The sequence below is a fragment of the Anomaloglossus baeobatrachus genome, chromosome 5 (genome assembly GCF_048569485.1).
Source record: "Anomaloglossus baeobatrachus isolate aAnoBae1 chromosome 5, aAnoBae1.hap1, whole genome shotgun sequence".
Lineage (NCBI taxonomy): Eukaryota > Metazoa > Chordata > Amphibia > Anura > Aromobatidae > Anomaloglossus > Anomaloglossus baeobatrachus.
The window spans coordinates 240,163,821-240,183,310 of NC_134357.1; the positions used below are offsets into that span (position 1 = coordinate 240,163,821).

A 19,490-nucleotide genomic window follows, 5' to 3' on the forward strand; every position below is an offset into this window, starting at 1 on the left:
CAGACAACCCCTGACTTGAAGTATATCGTGGGATGCGTCCAGGGAAGTCGCTACTGCCTATCTCCCCTTTCTGACCCATTTGCTGACACTGTGGACCAAGGATAAGATGGCTCCAGGCTCGATCCTCCTTATGGGGCCCCTCGTTGCTGTTGATGCTGTGGGTTCTGTGTTGGTAGGCGTGGAACCTCTAGTCCCACCGCCTGCAGGATTTAGCAGACCATTAAATGGATATCTGGCTCTAGGGACCTGTACCCCGTGTGTGCGTTCATTACCAGGAGTCCCTGTACTCGACTCCTTACTGCTCTCTTTCTTCGGGTATCTTTCAGTCTGACTTGGTGGTAATGTTCTCCCCCGCCAGCAGCCACTGCACGTGCAGGGTCTGACAGTGTTCCGCTCTTCAGCCCTACACTTCAGACATGGCTGCTCCACTCCTTCTCCTGTGACTGCCACTGCACAACTCTCCTCCCAGCTTCACTACAGCACCACACTAACTGAGATGCGAGGGCTACGCCCCCTTCCTGGGTCTGCCCAGGGGTCCCCTCTAATGTGTCTGTGTGTGTGTCCTGGTCAAAGGGTGCCTGTGTATCCACACTCTACTCAGCCTTTGGGATTACCTGTTTGTACTGACCCAGGCGTGGGTGCAATACTCAGTGGTGCCTGACCAGGTCAGGGGCGCCACATAATGTCCACCATCCTGGCCCCTATACTATATTAATGTCCCCCATATTTTAATAATGTTCTCCAGTCCTCGCCCCTATACTTCATTAATGTCCCCATCTTGTAATAATGTTCTCCATCTTGGCCCCTATACTGTATTAATGCCCCCATCTTGTAATAATGTCCACCATCCTGGCCTGGCCCCTATACTTCATTAATGTCCCCCATTTTGTAATAATGTTCTTTATCCTGGCCCCTATACTTCATTAATGTCCCCCATCTTGTAATAATGATCTCCACTCTGGCCCCTATACTGTATACTGTATAAATGTACCCCATCTTGTAATAATGTTTTCCATCCTGGCCCCTATACTTCATTAATGTCCCCCATCTTGTAATATTGTTCTCCATTTTGGCCCCTAAATGTATTAATGTCCGCCATCTTGTAATAATGTTATCCATCCTGGCCCCTATTATAATACTATTATTACGATCATCAATTATTATTATTATTATTATGCTGCCCGACTAATCCTCCTGTCCTACCGCTACTCCCCGACCTCTCCTCTCTGACAATCTCTTTACTGGCTCCCCATTGCCTAACGACTCCAGTTCAAAACACTAACCATGACGTACAGAGCCATCCACAACCTGTCTCATCCCTACATCTGTGACCTAGTCTCCCGGTACTTACCTGCACACTACCTCAGATCCTCACAAGATCTCCTTCTCTACTCCTCTATTATCTCCTCTTCCCACCACCACATACAAGATTTCTCCCATGCCTCCCCCATACTCTGGAATGCTCTGCCCCAACATATCAGACTCTCGCCTACCTTGAGAAGCTTCAAAAGGAACCCGAAGACCCACCTCTTCTGACAAGCCTACAACCTGCCGTAACCCTCAGTCTGATATAGTGCCACACGACCTTCTCTACCCTCACCTCGCTGTATCCTCACCCATCCCTTGTAGACTGTGAGCCATCGCGGGCAGGGACCTCTATCCTCCTGTACCTGTCTGTGCCTTGTATTGTTGATCATTATTTTACTTGTCCCTACTATGTATACCCCTTTCACATGTAAAGCGCCATGGAATAAATGGTGCTATAATAATAAGAAATAATAATAGCAACAATGATATGTGTTGTCATAGTGACAATTATGTCATGTGTTGCCATGGCGACAATTGTCATGTGTTGTCATGGTGACACTGATGTCATGTGTTGTCATGCCGACAATGATGTTATGTGTTGATATCATTGTCGTCATGACGTGTTGTAATGGCAACAATGATACCATAGTGGTATGTGTTGCCATGGCTAAAATGATGTGTTGTTATGGTGACAATGATGTAATGTGTTGTCATGGCAACAATGAGGTCATAGTGGCACATGTTGTCATGGCGACAATTACTTTATATGTTATGGTGACTATGACAAGTTTTGTCATGGAGACAATAACAACATGAGAACACATGGCATAATTGTCACTATGACGACACATGACATCATTGTCGCCATGACAACACATGACATCATTGTCACCATGAGAACACATGACATCATTTTTGCCATGACAACACATCTCGTAATAATGTTCAGCATCCTGCTCCCTTTCTTTTATAATGTCCTCCGTCCTCGTACCTATACTGTATTAATGTCCCCATCTTGTAATAATGTCCACCATCCTGCCCCCTTTCTTATATAATGTCCTCCGTCCTGGTCCCTATACTGTATGAATATTCCCCATCTTGTAATAATATCCACCACCCTGCCCCCTGTCTCAGGTGTGAATGGGAGCAGATGTGTTACATTTGGAGTTATCGCTCACACACTCTCTCATACTGGTCACTGGAAATTCAACATGGCACCTCATGGCAAAGAATTCTCTCAGGATCTGAAATAAAGAATTGTTGCTGCACATAAAGATTTCCCAGGCTATAAGAAGATTGCAAACACACTTAACATGAGCTGCAGCATAGTGGCCAAAATCATACAGCGGTTTAACAAGACATTCCACTCAGAACAGGACTCGCCATGGTCGACCAAAGCAGTTGAGTGCATGAGCTCAGTATCATATCCAGAGGTTGTCTTTTCAAAATAGACGTGAGTGCTATCAGCATTGCTCCAGAGGTGAAAGGGGTGGAGAGTTAGCCTGTTAGTACTCAGACCATACACCACACACTGCATCAAATTGATCTGCATGGCTGTCATTCCAGGAGGAAGCCTCTTCTAAAAGATGATGCACAAAAAAGCCCAGAAGCAGTTTGCTGAAGACAAGCAGACTAAGGACGTGGATTACTGGAACCATGTCCTGTGGTCTGATGAGACCAAGATAAACTTATTTAGTTTAGATGGTGTCAAGCCTGTGTGGCAGCAACCAAGGGAGGAGTACAAAGACAAGTGTGTGTTGCCTACAGTCAAGCATGGTGGTAGGAGTGTCATGATTAGGGGCTACATGAGTGCAGCTGGCTGTGGAGAGCTACAGTTCATTGGGGGAACCAAGAATGCCAACGTGTGACACAGTGAAGCAAAGCATTTATCCCCTCCCTTCAGAAACTGGGCTTCAGGGCAGTATTCCAGCATAATGCCAAACACACCCCCAAGATGACCACTGAATTGCTAAAGAAACTGAGAATTAAGGGGCTGGACTGGCCAAGCATGACTGCAGACCTAAACCCTATCGAGCATCTATGGGGCATCTTCAAATGGAAGATGAAGGAGCACAAGGTCTCTAACCATCCAGCTCCGTGATGTCATGGAGGGTGGCTCCTCAAAAGCTCTAGTGAACCCCATGCCCAAGAGATTTATGACAGTGCTTGAAAATAATGGTGGCCACACAAAATAATGACACTTTTTTATAATTAAAACCTAATGGTGTACGCGTTTCCATGTTGAAAATCCAGTGGGCTTCATGCATTAGAGGCTGTCCTTCCCTCCCCTTTGTTAACGTTTTCAATACATGTAAAATTAGTTAGATCACCTGAATGAACTTCCAAAAAATGACATGACACTCCGGATAAGAGCTTTCACGATGAAAACACATATACTATCAGGTTTATGTGATACACCTGGCTAGAAATTCTGTATCGTCTCCATTCTGTGAGTCCTCTGAAATCAGAATGCACTCGGATGTCATACGAGTGCTGTCTGATGATTTTCGTGCACCCTTAGTGGTACTTTGCACACTCCGACATCGCAAACCGAAGCTGCAATGCCGAGTGCGATAGTCCCCGCCCCCGTCGCAGATGGGATATCATGGTGATAGCTGGCGTAGTGAACATTATCGCTATGGCAGCTTCACATGCACTCACTTGTCCTGCGACGTCGGTCTGGCCGGCGACCCGTCTCCTTATTAAGGGGGCAGGTCGTGCGGCGTCATAGCGACGTCACACGACAGGCGGCCAATAGCAGCGGAGGGGCGGAGATGAGCGGGATGTAAACATCCCGTCCACCTCCTTCCTGCCGCATTGCCAGCCGGGATGCAGGTAGGAGATGTTCCTCGCTCCTGCGACTTCACACACAGCGATGTGTGCTGCCGTAGGAACGAGGAACAACATCGGACCGTCGCAGCAAGGTAATTATAGTTTTCGCCGACGCTGCACCGATGATACGATTACAACACTTTTGCGCTCGTTAATCGTATCATCTAGGCTTTACACACTACGATGTCGAGAGCGACGCGGGAAGTGCGGCACTTTCGACATGACCCCACCGACATTGCACCTGCGATGTCATAGTGTGCAAAGTACCCCTTAGAGTACGGTTCCACTCGCGTACAAATAATCACTCCGATACTTGTCCCGAAAAGTTGTACGAGTGTCAGGCGTATGGTCTTGCGTATGTCATGCGAGTACGCGTTTTTTTCTGGCCTAGCATCGCTATGACATGCGAGTGTCATGTAAGTGTTATGCGAGTGTGTAGGTTTTTCTCACCAAGCATCTGTGTGACATGCATTTGCCATCTGTATGAAATGCCGTGCGATATTTTCCTCACACCCATCGACTTGAGCCTGCTTTACACCTTACGATATCACATACGATATCATATGCGATCGTACCCGCCCCCATCGTATGTGCAGCACGTTCAATTTGTTCACTGTGTCGCACAAACTATTATTTCCCGTCACATGTACTTACCCTTCCATACGACCTCGCTGTGGGCGGCGAACATCCACTTCCTGGAGTGGGAGGGACATTCAGCGTCACAGCGACGTCACGCGGCAGCCGGCCAATAGAAGTGGAGGGGCGGAGATGAGCGGGACGTAAACATTCCACCCACCTCCTTGCTTCCGCATAGCCGGCGGGAGCCACGGGACGCAGGTAAGATCTGTTCATCGTTCCCAGGGTGTCACACACTGCGATGTGTGCTACCTCGGGAACATTGAACAACCCGTCGTGCAATTTTAAGGAAATGAACGACGTCTATGCGATGAACGGTTTTACGTTCAATCACAATCGCACGTAGCTGTCACACGCTACACTACTAACGATGCCGGATGTGCGTCACTTACGACGTGACCCCGCCGACACATCGTTAGATTTGTTGTAGCGTGTAAAGCGGGCTTTACATTAGCAAGTCTGGTGTGATCTAAGCAGCCATACGCTGCATGCTGCAATTTAATCCTCAGCATGATTAGAGCTGAGGAAAAGATAGCAGAGGACACTGCCTGATTAACACTGGTGCGAGTGCAATCTGATGTTTTATCGGATTACACCATGATAATCACAAGTGGAACCGTACCCTTAAGCGGGCTTTACACGCTACGATATATCTAACGAGATGTCGGTGGGGTTACGTAGTTAGTGACGCACATCTGGCATTGTTAGTGATATCGTAGCGTGTGACAGCTATGAACGAGCAGAAATACTCACCTTCTCGTTCATCGCTGACACGTTGCTCATTTTCTAAAAATCGCACGTCCGGTTGTTCAATGTTCCCGAGGCAGCACACATCGCTCCGCGTGACACCCCGGGAACGATGAACACAGCTTACCTGCGTCCCGCCGCAATGCGGAAGGAAGGAGGTGGGCGGGATGTTACATCCCGCTCATCTCTGCCCCTCCGCTTCTATTGGGCGGCCGCTGTGTGACGTCGCTGTGACGCCGAACGTCCCTCCCCCTTCAGGAAGAGGATGTTCGCCGCCCACAGCAAGGTCGTTTGGAAGGTAAGTACGTGTGACGGGGGGTTACAGCATTGTGCGACACGGGCAATAAATTGCCCGAGCCGCACAAACGATGGGGGTGGGTGCAATCGCAAATGCGATCTAACGATACACTGTAACGTGTAAAGCAGGCTTAATGCTGCCAATCATAGCATGCAGCAATTTTTTTTTTCTCATGCTAAATCGATATGAGGAAAAATACGCAGATTGGCGTTGTCTCATAGAATGACTATGGTTTGAGTGCTATCCAATAAAACGTCGAGTTATACGCTCATGTGAGCACAGCCTCAAAGAGAATCTCAGCAGGTTTTTGTTATGTAATCTGAGAGCAGCATAATGAAGGTGCAGAGAGTCTAATTCCTGGGATGTCACATCCTCAGCAGCTTGCTGTTGTTTCAGTACAATCAGTGTTTTATTAGTATGAGATTGTCATGGAAGGACTAGATGTTGTGTCAGGCGTCCAGCTAATCCTTGTAACCCCGCCCCCACCACTGATTGACTGATTGGCAGCCTGCTGATGATGCACAGTGTACACTGGAAGCTGTCAATCACTGGGTTGGTAGGGTTATACACTAGCATTCTGACCACTGCTACATCTACAGCCTGGAAAACAAGGAATCTATCAAAACTGCACCAAGTAGTCCAGTAAGTGATACATCGGGGGAATCGGGCTCTCTGCTCCTACATCAAGGTCTCTGATTCTATGCCAAAAACCTGCTGACAGATTTAAGCTAATAGTCATAATGTGAGCACTGATTGGACAGTGTCAGTGTAATGACTTCCCACAGCTAAGCACACCTAGATGTCAATGCACTCAGACACTTCTTGGCACCATAGAGGTCTAAGAAAAGATGCTCTAGGATGGTTACATTATGGGAAATTAATTTACAATATTGGAGCTGTCAGGAGAGGGGACAGGTCATCTGTAAGGTCTGTTATGCTCCTCCTCCGGGTATATCCAATTATGTTCCTGACCGCTTCTTGGTCTTGGACCTTGGACCAGGTCTTTTCCTTAGCGGCCCATCAAAGTCATTGTAAGAGTTGTACAGTGTCCTGTGGAACCGCCGTTTCCTATTTATGGGAACACCTGAGATCTCCTTTGCCCTCACACTTATCCTTGTGTATGTTTATGTCTACAAACCATGGCTACATTTACAAACTGTTTCCTCTCATAGAAATGTTTAACCACCAAGGTTTTCCTCCTCAGGTTCCTGCAGATCAGATCATACTAGTGACATCCCAACACATCATTATTCCAAGAGAGCTGACCTGTGTGTGACCGACCCTGAGGATGGAGAAAGACCGGGAAAACATCACCAACAAGATATTAAATCTTACCTTGGAAATCATCTCTTTGCTGACTGGAGAGGTGAGGGAAATTGGGGAATATTCTCCTTCTCTTAGGGGAACTTTGCACACTATGACATCGCAGGTGCGATGTCGGTGGGGTCATGTCGAAAGTGACGCACTTCCCGCGTCGCTCTCGACATCGTAGTGTGTAAAGCCTAGATGATAAGATTAACGAGCGCAAAAGCGTCGTCATCGTATCATCGGTGTAGTGTCGGCGAAAACCATAATTACCTTGCTGCGACAGGTACGATGTAGTTCCTCGCTCCTGCGGCATCACACATCACTGTGTGTGAAGTCGCAGGAGCGAGGAACATCTCCTACCTGCGTCCTGCAGCTCACGCCGGCTATGAGGAAGGAGGTGGGCGGGATGTTTACATCCTGCTCATCTCCGCCCCTCCACTGCTATTGGCCGCCTGTCGTATGACATCGCTATGACGCCACACGGCCAGCCCCCTTAATAAGGAGGCGGTTCGCCGGCCAGAGCGACGTCGCAGGGCAGGTGAGTGCATGGGAAGCTGCTGTAGCGATAATGTTCGCTACGCCAGCTATCACCATGATATCGCAGCTGCGACGGGGGCGAGGACTATCACGCTCGGCATCGCAGCATTGGCTTGCGATGTCGCAGTGTGCAAAGTACCCCTTAGGCTAAGTGGTATAGTGGTATATTTGCCTATAGGCTCACAAATGTCAAATGAAAATATAAAACACCTTAAATAATTTTTTGTTGTTGGATGCCTCTTTATAGAATATGAGCGTATACACTACACTTTACAGTAAAGGCACCATGAATTACTCATTTAACATTGATATTGACACAGAGCAGAAGCATGAATCCAAAGCTCAAACCATGAATCAAAATATGTTAAAGGGGTTGTCCACTACTTAGACAACTCCATAAATGCCACATGTAAAATAAAAGCATCATATACTCCCCTTCAGGGCCGGCATTGTTGCAGTGGTTTCAGCGCTGTGTCTGCCAGGTTTTACGTGACATTATGTCACATCAGCACTGCATCCATCAGAGGCCACTGATAGGTTACAAATGCTCATATGACTTAAGAATGTCACGTAAGCAACCCCAGACAACGCCGACTTCACTGGACAACCCCTTTAAGTTTTTATTAACACCAGAAGGTACAAACAATAATAAAACCACTTAAGTATATATCAAGGGAACATGTCTAGCTGTGTAGTGTTTTTTATTTTACTTTTTATCAGTCAGTATATGTGGGTAAAAATGTACATAGGGAGCCTTTTTTGGCACCATGGGGCCCATTTTACTTGGTGAACGTCATCCCCACATTCTTTATGTGGGGATGTTACTATGGGGGCCTAATACTGTAGGACAGGGCTCCCCAACCTATGGATTAAGTGCCATATGTGATTCTTGGCACTATGATGTGTGGTTCATGGCTGCCTGTCAATCAGCTATGAAGAGCATGTCTCCAGATGGGGACTTTTATCAGATCAGATCCGGATGTGCATATAATGGCCTTGTGGTTGTAGAGATAACTTAAGTAATTGTTAAATTGACTCTTATAGTGAGGATAGGCTTGCTCGCAAGTAGTCACCAGGTGCTAGTCCAGGGCAGTGTTTGGGTCTGCAGCAGCTGACCAATGGAGGAAGGCCCTGTGCGCACTTACCGTTTTTTCCCGCGGATTTGCTGCGGATTTGCTGCATGTTTCGCTGCAGAAAATGTTCATAACATCTCTGCAGTGATTCACCAGCAAAACCTATGGGAAAAAAAATCCTGTGCGCACTAGGCGGAATTTGACAGCTGCATGTTTTGCTGCGGGATTCCCGCATCAAAAACAATTGCATGTCACTTCTTTTCCGCATGTCGCTGCGGGATTTCACTCCATTGACTGCAATATAATCGTGAAATCCCGCAGGGAATAACGCAGGTAGAAAATTCTGTGCGGTTCATTGCGTTTTCCTGCGTTATTCCCTGCGGTATTTCGTGGTTTACCTGCGGTAATGTACATCGCTGCCTGCGGTTTGCAGGGAAGTGATGTCATTACAGGAAGAGGAAGCGGAGCAGAGAGTAAATACACACACAGATCACAGACACAGATAGACATCACAGACATAGAACACAGACAGACATATAGAATACACATAGAAAGCAAACGGAAATATAGAAAACAAAACACGTGGGCTCCGCCGTATTTTTACCTTCCAGCCGAGGTAAGCACACAGCGGCGGCCCGGTATTCTCAGGCTGGGGAGGGCGAGGGGTAGGGTTAATGTCCCCCGCCTCCCTCCCACCTCCCGCAGCCGAGAATATCAGCCGCAGCTACCCCGGGACTGTCGCATCCATTATGCGGCACTACCGGCGTGTCCCCAGCTCTTCCAGATGCAGTGATGCGGTGGCAATCAAGGTAATGTAAGCAGTTAAGTCCAGGCTTGATCATGGCAGCGTCTATGAGACAGCTGACATGATCAACCCGTAAGTAAAGTGAAAAAATACAAACACCGAAAAATCCTTTATTTTAAATAAAACACAAAAAAGCTCCTGGTTCACCCGTTTATTAACCCCCCCGAAACACACAGCTTCGGCGTAATCCACGTCCTGCGATGCTGGCATCCAGCCGCGACTGACACAGACACAGCGCTGAATGAATGCAGCCTCGCAGTGAGACAGCAGAGGTAATTACCGGTCATTTCCCACGGCCGGTAATGTGAACTCACTGCCGACCGTGAGAAATGCAGCGTGTGCTCACAGGGACTCTATCTATTCTTCTATCTATTCTTCTATCTATCTATTCTTCTGTCTATTTCTTTATCTATCTATCTCAGAATGAATTGACTTTTTTTTTTCAATGTGCTTTATTGCATTGAATGCAATAAAGCACATATACCAACCAGCACGCGGCAAAACCGCGGCAAAACCGCGGCAATACCGCGGTAAAACCGCAGCAAACCGCATGCTGTTTTCGGGTGCGGTTTGCCACGGTTTTTTTACCGCGGGTGCGGTAATCTTTCAATGCCTGCGGAATTTTCTTGAGAAAATTCCATTTTCCAGTGCGCACATAGCTTAAGGCTGTTTTCAGGGGATTCCTTTTCCCTTATTCTTCTCAAACCTGGTGACACGCAATATGTGGTCATAAACTACGGTTAAACCCCTTTCAGACATCTGTGTTTAAATAGGTGCAAGCTACACATACTGGTATGAGCATCCGTGTGACATCCATGTGTCATACGTGTGACACCCGTGTGACTGGTACCAGTAAAAAAATGCATGATACTGAAATTAATGTTTTTTTTAATGTGTAAAAGATGGGCAAAGCCTGAAAATTATAGATAGATAAATAGATAATAGATAGCTAAAATAGATAAAACAGATAAGATAGAGAAATATAAAGAAAGAAAATGAGAAAGAACATATAAAATAGACAGAAAAAAAGAACGCCGAGAATAGCTGAATAGAGATAGCTAGCTTGGCCAGCTGTTTTGCAGCATTTTTTTTTAATTAAAAAAAAAAATGGTTGGAGGTGTGGAGTTGCAGGGGGGGACGTCCCACACCTATTCTGGGTATGTCCTAAGATACAGTGCTTTTGGAAGTCGGTACAATCCCTTATTTCTAAAGTAACTGATCTCCAGATACCCCTGGACCCTACGTTTTACCTATTAAATATCCCACCTGTTCAGTTGGGCAGGAAAGGTAAACGGTTACTGCTACACATACATTGCTCGTAGCTGGAGGTCAACTCATCCACCCTCACTCAACGACCTCCATTCTCGGATCCAAGAAGTGAGGAGAATGGAGTACCGTATCTATCAGCAATGTCAAATAACATGATACATCACTTTGAGAGTATTTGGTCCCTTTGGGATACTTACTGGGCTAAGAGAGAATAGTGGATCTGTATGGTCTCTACGGAAATCCTATATACTCACCTGCACTCTGTACCTCTTTTCCCCTTGTCTTCTTGTCTAGTATCGTAATGTTTGTCTTGTTATAGTCCTTATCTTTCTTACAGTAATAGATAATAAGATGTGTATCCTGATACATGGTCTTTTGCTAATTGCTCACATCCTAGTGGAGCACATCCATGTTATTTTTTTTCTGTGTGCTTTAAAAAATTGAATAAAAATTCAGTTATTAAAATAAATAAATAATATGATATGGGGTCCCTGCCCGTTTTCATATCCAGCACAGGAGCAGCAGCAGGTGCAGGCTGCAACCCTCAGCTCTCTGATGTACCTTGGCAGGTTATTAAAATAGAGGGGATCCCACTCTTATTTTTTTAAAAAATTTCAGATTTTTATTTTTTTTTAATTAAAAAAAATGACGTTGGGAGGGCCATTGTTATTTGGCCCTTTTCTGCCTAACAATAGCAACCCGCAACCGCCTCAGAAGTGTCGCATCCATTAGATGCGCCAATTCTGCTGCTGGTCCCGGCTCTTCCCATTGCCCTGGTGCCGTGGTCAAATGGGGTAATATTTGTGGGGTTGATGCCAGCTCCAGCTGGTCTCAAGCCCTGGTATTATTAATGGGTGGCATCTAGCAGACACCCCCATTACTAACCCAGTAGTTGAAAGGAGAATAAAAAAGTTTATTTGAACAAAACCCCCCCTACTCCAGTCCTCATTCACCAATTTATTTCTTTTTTTAAAATAAAAAACATACAAAAGGTCCGCTGTGATCCATGGTGAGGTCCCATGACATTCCCCAAAAGCAAACCTGAAAAGACATAAAAAGAGAAAATTATTCAATAAATAAAGAAAAGAGACACCCTCTTTTCCAATTTATTTCCCTGTCAAAGCTCTAATCCTGGTCCGCCGTAATCCAATTAGGGGGGTCCCACGTCGATCCCATACTGCTGGCACATTCAATGGAGAACTAAAGTTCCCCATGGATTGTGAGAACAGCCCTGCAGCCCTGTGTGCTTCCCTGAGGTGACCTGGACCTCATAAGGTCAGTCTAGGTCACTGCAGGGGCACCCTTATCAGTGTGTGTGTGTGTGTGTGTGTGTGTGTGTGTGTGTGTGTGTGTGTGGCCTCGTCAGGAGGTCATCACTGCTGTGTGTGCTTCCCTGCGGTGACCTGGACCTCATAAGGTGAGCCGCGGTTACGGCAGGGGAGCCCTCAGCAGTGTGTGTGGCCTCATCAGGAGGTCATTACTGCTGTGTGTGCTTCCCTGCGGTGACCTGGACCTCATAAGGTGAGCCGCGGTTACGGCAGGGGAGCCCTCAGCAGTGTGTGTGTGTGGCCTCATCAGGAGGTCATTACTGCTGTGTGTGCTTCCCTGCGGTGACCTGGACCTCATAAGGTGAGCCGCGGTTACGGCAGGGGAGCCCTCAGCAGTGTGTGTGTATGGCCTCGTCAGGAGGTCATCACTGCTGTGTGTGCTTCCCTGCGGTGACCTGGACCTCATAAGGTGAGCCGCAGTTGCAGCAGGGGAGCCCTCAGCAGTGTGTGTGTGTGGCCTCGTCAGGAGGTCATCACTGCTGTGTGTGCTTCCCTGCGGTGACCTGGACCTCATAAGGTGAGCTGCGGTTACGGCAGGGGAGCCCTCAGCAGTGTGTGTGTTTGGCCTCGTCAGGAGGTCATCACTGCTGTGTGTGCTTCCCTGCGGTGACCTGGACCTCATAAGGTGAGCCGCGGTTACGGCAAGGGAGCCCTCAGCAGTGTGTGTGTGTGTGTGGCCTCGTCAGGAGGTCATCACTGCTGTGTGTGCTTCCCTGCAGTGACCTGGACCTTATAAGGTCAGCACAGGTCATCGCAGGGATGCTCTCAGCAGTGTGTGTGCGGCTGCGGCAGTGATGTCATGGGTTAATCTGAGTTCCCATTGACCTCTGATGAACCCGTGAACTCACTGTCGCTACACCCGTGGTAGCGCGGGTGTCACAGGGGTGTCGTCAGGAGGTCATCAGAGTTCCTTGGATTACCTGATGAGCTCCTGATGTCACTGCACACACACACACTGCTGATGTCCCCGGCACTGATGTCTCTGGTGATGCTGCTGCTTCCAGGTCCTCGGTGCAGTGCATATGCAATGAGCATAATGAGTGAGGGATGGAAGCAAGAGACAGGAGCTAAGAAGACAGTAAGGCTGGAGACAGGTGAGTATAGAAATTAATTTTATTTCAAAGACACGTGTTTTCTCTAGTACGTGTCACACTGATGTCACACAGATCACATCAGTGTGTGATCCGTGTGACATCCGTTCTGCTGGAGAAAAAACGGGCCCATACGGTCCATGTAACACCATAGAATGACATGGGTACATGTAGCATCCATGATAAAAATGGATGTCACATGTACCTGAAACACTGATATCTGAAAGGGGCCTTAGGGTACATGGAATTGCTTGCAAGGCTAGCTATATATCTTCAGTCTGCAGCCCATAGTGACACGTGATTTGGACAGGCTGCAGTTTGAATTATAATAGGGACACCTTTTCTCATTCTTGAAGAACCTCTTAATGACCTTTGTTGTATATTTTCATCATAAGCTGCTAATTAAACTATGATGCAAGCTCAGGAGTTGGGCCTGCTTCGTACCAGACAGATACCGGCAGTATTACTTAGCTCTCATCTGCCTGTAACTGCTGCAACTGGAGCTAGCTCTGACAGCTGCAGTTTAATAGCTTAATTGCAGATGTCAATCTCTGATAGGGGCATTTAGATGATGTTGGTATTGGTGTGTTTGCCAGCCAGCTCTCATGGGACCCCCGTGATGCCATCATAAGGATTCAGTGGGTTCCCATGGCAGCCAGGTGCCCACTGAAGGCATATGTAATTGCCATGGTAGCTTTCCTGTGTAGCTTAGCCAACGATTGACCTCCATAAAAAAAACTGTGATTTCTTCATATACTGTCATACTGTGGTATTGCAATATCTAGTACAAGCAATCGAACAATTGTAATTTCATAAGAAAAAAAAAATACCGTATTTTTCGCTTTATAAGACGCATTTTTGTTCCTCCAGATTTTGGGGGAAAGTAGGGGGTGCGTCTTATAAACCGAATATACGGGGGGGGGTGTATATATATATATATATATATATATATATATATATATATATATTATACTGCAGGGTCCGCTCTGGAGCGGTTCTGGGGGCAGGTGAAAGCTGCAGGAGGCAGCGTTAGATCTCCTGCTCCCGCTCATATAATATGCACAGCCGCTGTCCATAACCGTGGTGCTGAAACCGCATCGCGCTGATGGGCTGGGGCAGCGGGGCATATTATAAATGCCTGTGCTCCCTTTGATCGCACATGATCCCCCTGTGCTAGATATGGCCCCCATACTGCTGCCCATAGTAAAATAAAAAAAGCTTTACTTACCTCCAGCGCTGATCTCCCGGTCTCCTGCTGCTGCTTGCTGTGATCAGGCACGCAGAGATGATATCACTCTGCCGTGCCGATCACATGACCGGCACCGAGAACCAGAAAGTGGAGGAGGCCGGAGCTCAACCCCACGGAGGGAGACACAGGGATTACAGCGCTGAGAAGGTAAGGAAAGAGTGTTTTATTTTATTATGGGCAGCAGTATGGGGGCCATATCTAACACAGGGGAGGTGTGCCATCTATAGTGGCCATGGGCAGCAGTATGGGGGCCATATCTAACACAAGGGAGATGTGCCATCTATAGTGGCCATGGGCAGCAGTATGGGGGCCATATCAAACACAGGAGAGATGTGCCATCTATAGTGGCCATGGGCAGCAGTATGGGACCCATATCAAACACAGGGGAGATGTGCCATCTATAGTGGCCATGGGCAGCAGTATGGGGGCCATATCTAACACAGGGGAGATGTGCCATCTATAGGGGCCATGGGCAGCAGTATGGGGGCCATTTCAAACACAGGGGAGATGTGCCATCTATAGTAGCCATGGGCAGCAGTATGGAGGCCATATCTAACACAGGGGAGATGTGCCATTTATAGTGGCCATGGGCAGCAGTATGGGGGCCATATCAAACACAGGGGAGATGTGCCATCTATAGGGGCCATGGGCAGCAGTATGGGGGCCATATCAAACACAGGGGAGGTGTGCCATCTATAGTGGCCATGGGCAGCAGTATGGGGGCCATATCTAACACAGGGGAGGTGTGCCATCTATAGTGGCCATGGGCAGCAATATGGGGGTCATATCAAACACAGGGGAGATGTGCCATCTATAGTGGCCATGGGCAGAAGTATGGGGGTCATATTAAACACAGGGGAGGTGTGCCATCTATAGGGGCCATGGGCAGTACAGGGAGACGTGTCCCAGCACAAGGGGGCTATATTCAATATAAGGGGGCCATATCCAGATTATGGGGGGCTAATTTTAGGATGGGGGGCTATGAGGGACATATACCCTATATGATTTGTTAGACGGACACTGGCATTATAAGATGGACCCCATTTAACATTAAAAAAAAAAAAAAATTCTCTTTTCCTTTACCAAATTTGGGGGTGCGTCTTATAATCAGGTGCATCTTATAAAGCGAAAAATATGGTAATTCACTGCTCTTTTCTCCAATTAATAAGAAAGATAAACTTAGTTGCTTTGGTAGTGTCCAAAATAGTTCAATCAAAATCTCTAAAATTATTGAAACTGTATGTTAAATGCCCCCCCCCCCCAAAAAACCCCAAAGATATTAAATGACAGTATTGCCGTTTTTGGTTGCCACACTTCTTATGTTCCCCATGTGAGATCTTTCAAGGTATGTGCACACAGTGCATTTTTATCCCATTTTTTAATGCTTTTTTTTTTTTTTTTTTTTTTTTTTAGTGCTGTCTTGTCACAAAACTGCATGCAAATCCTTATTCCAGCAAAGTCTATGAAAATCCTGAAGTTTTGTGCAGACATTGCTTTTTTGTTTTCTTGCTGATCTGTTGGAGAAATAAATCCGCAGCATGTCAATTCTTTCAGCGTTTTTGCAGCATTTTCTACCCCAGAATAGTGATAGGCGAAGCTGACCTGTGAAGTTCGGAGCCCATACCGAACACATAGTGTTCGTGCACAAGGTCCCAACCCGAACACAATTTTTCCTGGGAAACTCGTGTTACAGTTTGGGTCCAGTTCAAGTCCAGGGTCTGTTAAAAAAAAAAAAAAAAAAAAGCACATTAATAAAAAACATTATGATTATACTTACAGGTCCTGCGACGCGTCCTGCAGACCCGCTATCTCCCGGCCGCTTCTGCTTCAAGGTCCGATTTTCGGCTTATTTCGGCTGTGTTCGCGGTGACGTCAATTGAACTTTGACTGTCACTGTCAGGGTACGGTTCCATTTGTGTACAGCTTCCAATGCAAGAGCATTGGAAGCAATATGCTAATGACCCTCTGCTGCGAGCGTCAGCCGAGGGTCATGTGACTAAGATGCGATCTTGCGAGAAGAGGGAGGGAGCACTTTCTCCCCATCTCCTCCGCTGCCTGTCTGTGTCTAAATTGCGCTGCAGTTGGATTACATGCGAGTGCAGTGCGATGTTTCACGCGCTCCCATAGACTTACATAGGGGTGCAAGAGCCGAGACTCGCTGCCAAACGCAGCATGCTGCAATTCATTCCGCATGACATTATGGCAGGAGAAATGAATCACAGATGGACACTGCCCCATAGTTTTGCACTAGAGTGAAAGCAATCTGATGTTTAATCGTATTGCACTAGTCTGTGCAAAACGCAAGTGGAACCGTACCCTCAGCCTGCTTATCGCTCTGTAGAGACGCTTGTCTGTACAGAGCGATGAAGCAGAGCCAACATCGCTCTCTCTGTGGACTATGTCGGACTAAGGATTTTTTTTATAATAAAGATGGAGTCTCTAAATGTTTTTTTTTGTTTTATTTCTAATAAAAAAAAATTTATGTGTTGTGTTTTCTTTTTACTGTTTACTAGAAATTCATGGTGGCCATGTCTAATTTGGCGTGACACCATGACTTTCGGGGTTAGTACCAGCTGAGAATACAAAGCTGGTATTAACCCCTTTATTACCCAGCGTGCCACCGCCATCAGGGCCACTGGACGAGCCGGGAAAAGCGCCTGAAAATGGCACTAAGAAACAATGCGCCATTTCCTGGGGGAGCTGCGGTTTTTAGTGTGTGGGGCCCAGAACGCTTGAACCTTACCACGCTAACAATCCCAGCCCTCCAGCTGCCCGGTTTTACCTGGCAGGTGATCAAAATATGGCGGGAGCCCACGCATTTATTTTTTTTTTTTAAAGAATTAAAAAAATAATGGGCTTCCTGTATTTTGATTGCCAGCCAAGGTAAAGCCAGTCAGATGGGGGGTGGCAGCCCGCAGCATCTAGAATGTATGGACAGATTTCAGATTACTCCAACAGCCAATCACAGATGCCCATTCTGCGTGGTAGCGTCTGTGATTGACTGTTGGGTCCCTCACACATATAGTAGTGTAAAAATAAATAAATAATTAAAAACAATTACGTTTGCTCCGCGGTATTTTTTATTCTCAGCGCAGATAAAGTGGACGGCTATGGGCTGCCACCCCTATTTGCCTGGCTTTACCTTGGCTGGCAATCAAAATACAGGGAAGCCCATTATTTTATTTTTTTTATTATTTAAAAAAATAATTTAAAAATAAAAATGCATGAGCTCTCACCGTATTTTGATCACCAGTTAGGTAAAACCAGGCAGCTGGGGGCTGGGATTCTCAGCGTGGCAAGGCCCAAGCATTCTGGGCTCTCCACGCTAAAATCCGCAGCCGACCCTGGAAATGGCGCATTGTTTCTTAGCGCTATTTCCAGGCACTTTAACTGGCTCATCCAGCAGCCCTGATGGCAGTGGCACGCTGGGCAATAAAGGGGTTAATACCAGCTTTGTATTCTGAGCTGGTACTAAGCCCAAAATTCATGGTGTCACGCCAAATAGACATAGACACTATGAATTTCTAGTAAACAGTTAAAAAAAAACACACAAATGTTTTTTTTATTAGGAATAAAACAAAAAAACATTTAGAGACTCCATCTTTATTATAACAAACATCCGTAGTCCACAGGGAGAGCAATGTCAGCTCTGCTTCATCGCTCTGTACAGACAAGCGTCTCTACAGAGCGAGAAGCAGGCTGACACTGACAGTGATGGCCAAAGTTCAATCGAGTCCATGGCTAAACTATGGACTCAGGTGAACCCAGACGTCACCGTGAACAAGGCCGAAAAAAGCCGAAGACTGCTGAGTGACGAGCAGTGCAGTGAATACCACCGGAAGTTAATGATCGGACCCGGAAGCAGAAGCGGCTGGGAGATGACATCTGCAGGACGCATCGCGGGACTGGTAAGTATAATGACAATGTTTATTATTAACTATATTCCTTATTTTACAGCCCCCGCCTCATCCCATAACTGTAAAGTCCAAGCTCGGGATTCGGATGCAAGTTCGTGTTCAAACTCGAACTTTACAAACCGTTTGTGCGAGGCTCCCAATCCCAAACATCGTGGGGTTCGCCCATCACTACCCCAGAATTCATTAAAAAAGGCATGCAGAGAAAGATGGCAAAGATGCAGATTTGGTGCAAAAATTTCTGCAACCAAACACTCACGCAAAGCTTTAGATCTTTCTATGTTACTGAAGTACAATTATCAGCATTTCATAAGTGTTTACACTTTTATTAACAAATACACAAGTTCATATAAAGACTCTATCTACAGTGTTAACCTTATTTTAAAAGACTTTTGCAACCCATTCCTGTCTCATCAGTGCTTGGAGTTTATTACAACTTCTGTGTTTGACCACCCACTTTTTCAGGATTAGCCACAGGTTCTCAGTGGGGTTGATAACTGGGTATTTCTTGGCTATGGACCCAAAATTTCAATTTTGTTCACCCAGCCACTTAGTTAGAATTTTTACTTTGTGATTTGGTCTCTATCCTGCTGGAAAAAGCATTGTTCATCACTAAATTGTTCCTGGATCATTGGGAAAAGTTGCTCTTGGATTATGTTTAGATCCCATTCTTTATACATGGCAGCGTTCTTAGGCTAAATTATGAGTGAGCTTTTCTTCTGCCAATATATCAGTATGAGGGCTTGTTTTGTTTTTTGTTGGTTTTTTTTTTTGTTTTGCAGTATGTGTTTAAGTTTGTATTCATATTTATTGGTATATAATTTTTTTCATCACTTTCTATGCAAAATATTCTTTGCATCACCATATTTTGAAATCTCTAATTTTTGTTCTGCCAAATTAGCTATATTAGAGTTTGTTTTTTGTAGGATGAGTTGACATTTTTATGGAAGGCACATGGTCTAATACTAATACACTGCAATATTCATGTCGGACCTGTCAGTTTTCCATTGCATATGGTAAGGCCTAGCAAGCCGCCATACCTGGCAGACCCAAATGCTATTATTTAATTTTCGGCTGCCATAGCAACCATTGGCA

The 19,490-nt window shown here is 46.2% G+C and overlaps 1 protein-coding gene across 1 annotated transcript in view; it reads left to right on the forward strand.

Moving 5' to 3' along the window:
• LOC142311133 (uncharacterized) overlaps positions 1-19,490 on the forward strand; it is a 39,073-nt gene that overhangs the window by 14,818 nt on the left and 4,765 nt on the right. Inside the window, exon 2 of the mRNA XM_075349275.1 lies at positions 7,026-7,187. Within this exon, the coding sequence (XP_075205390.1) occupies positions 7,110-7,187 (78 nt within the window). The 5' untranslated portion in view covers positions 7,026-7,109. The remainder of the gene's footprint in view (positions 1-7,025; positions 7,188-19,490) is intronic.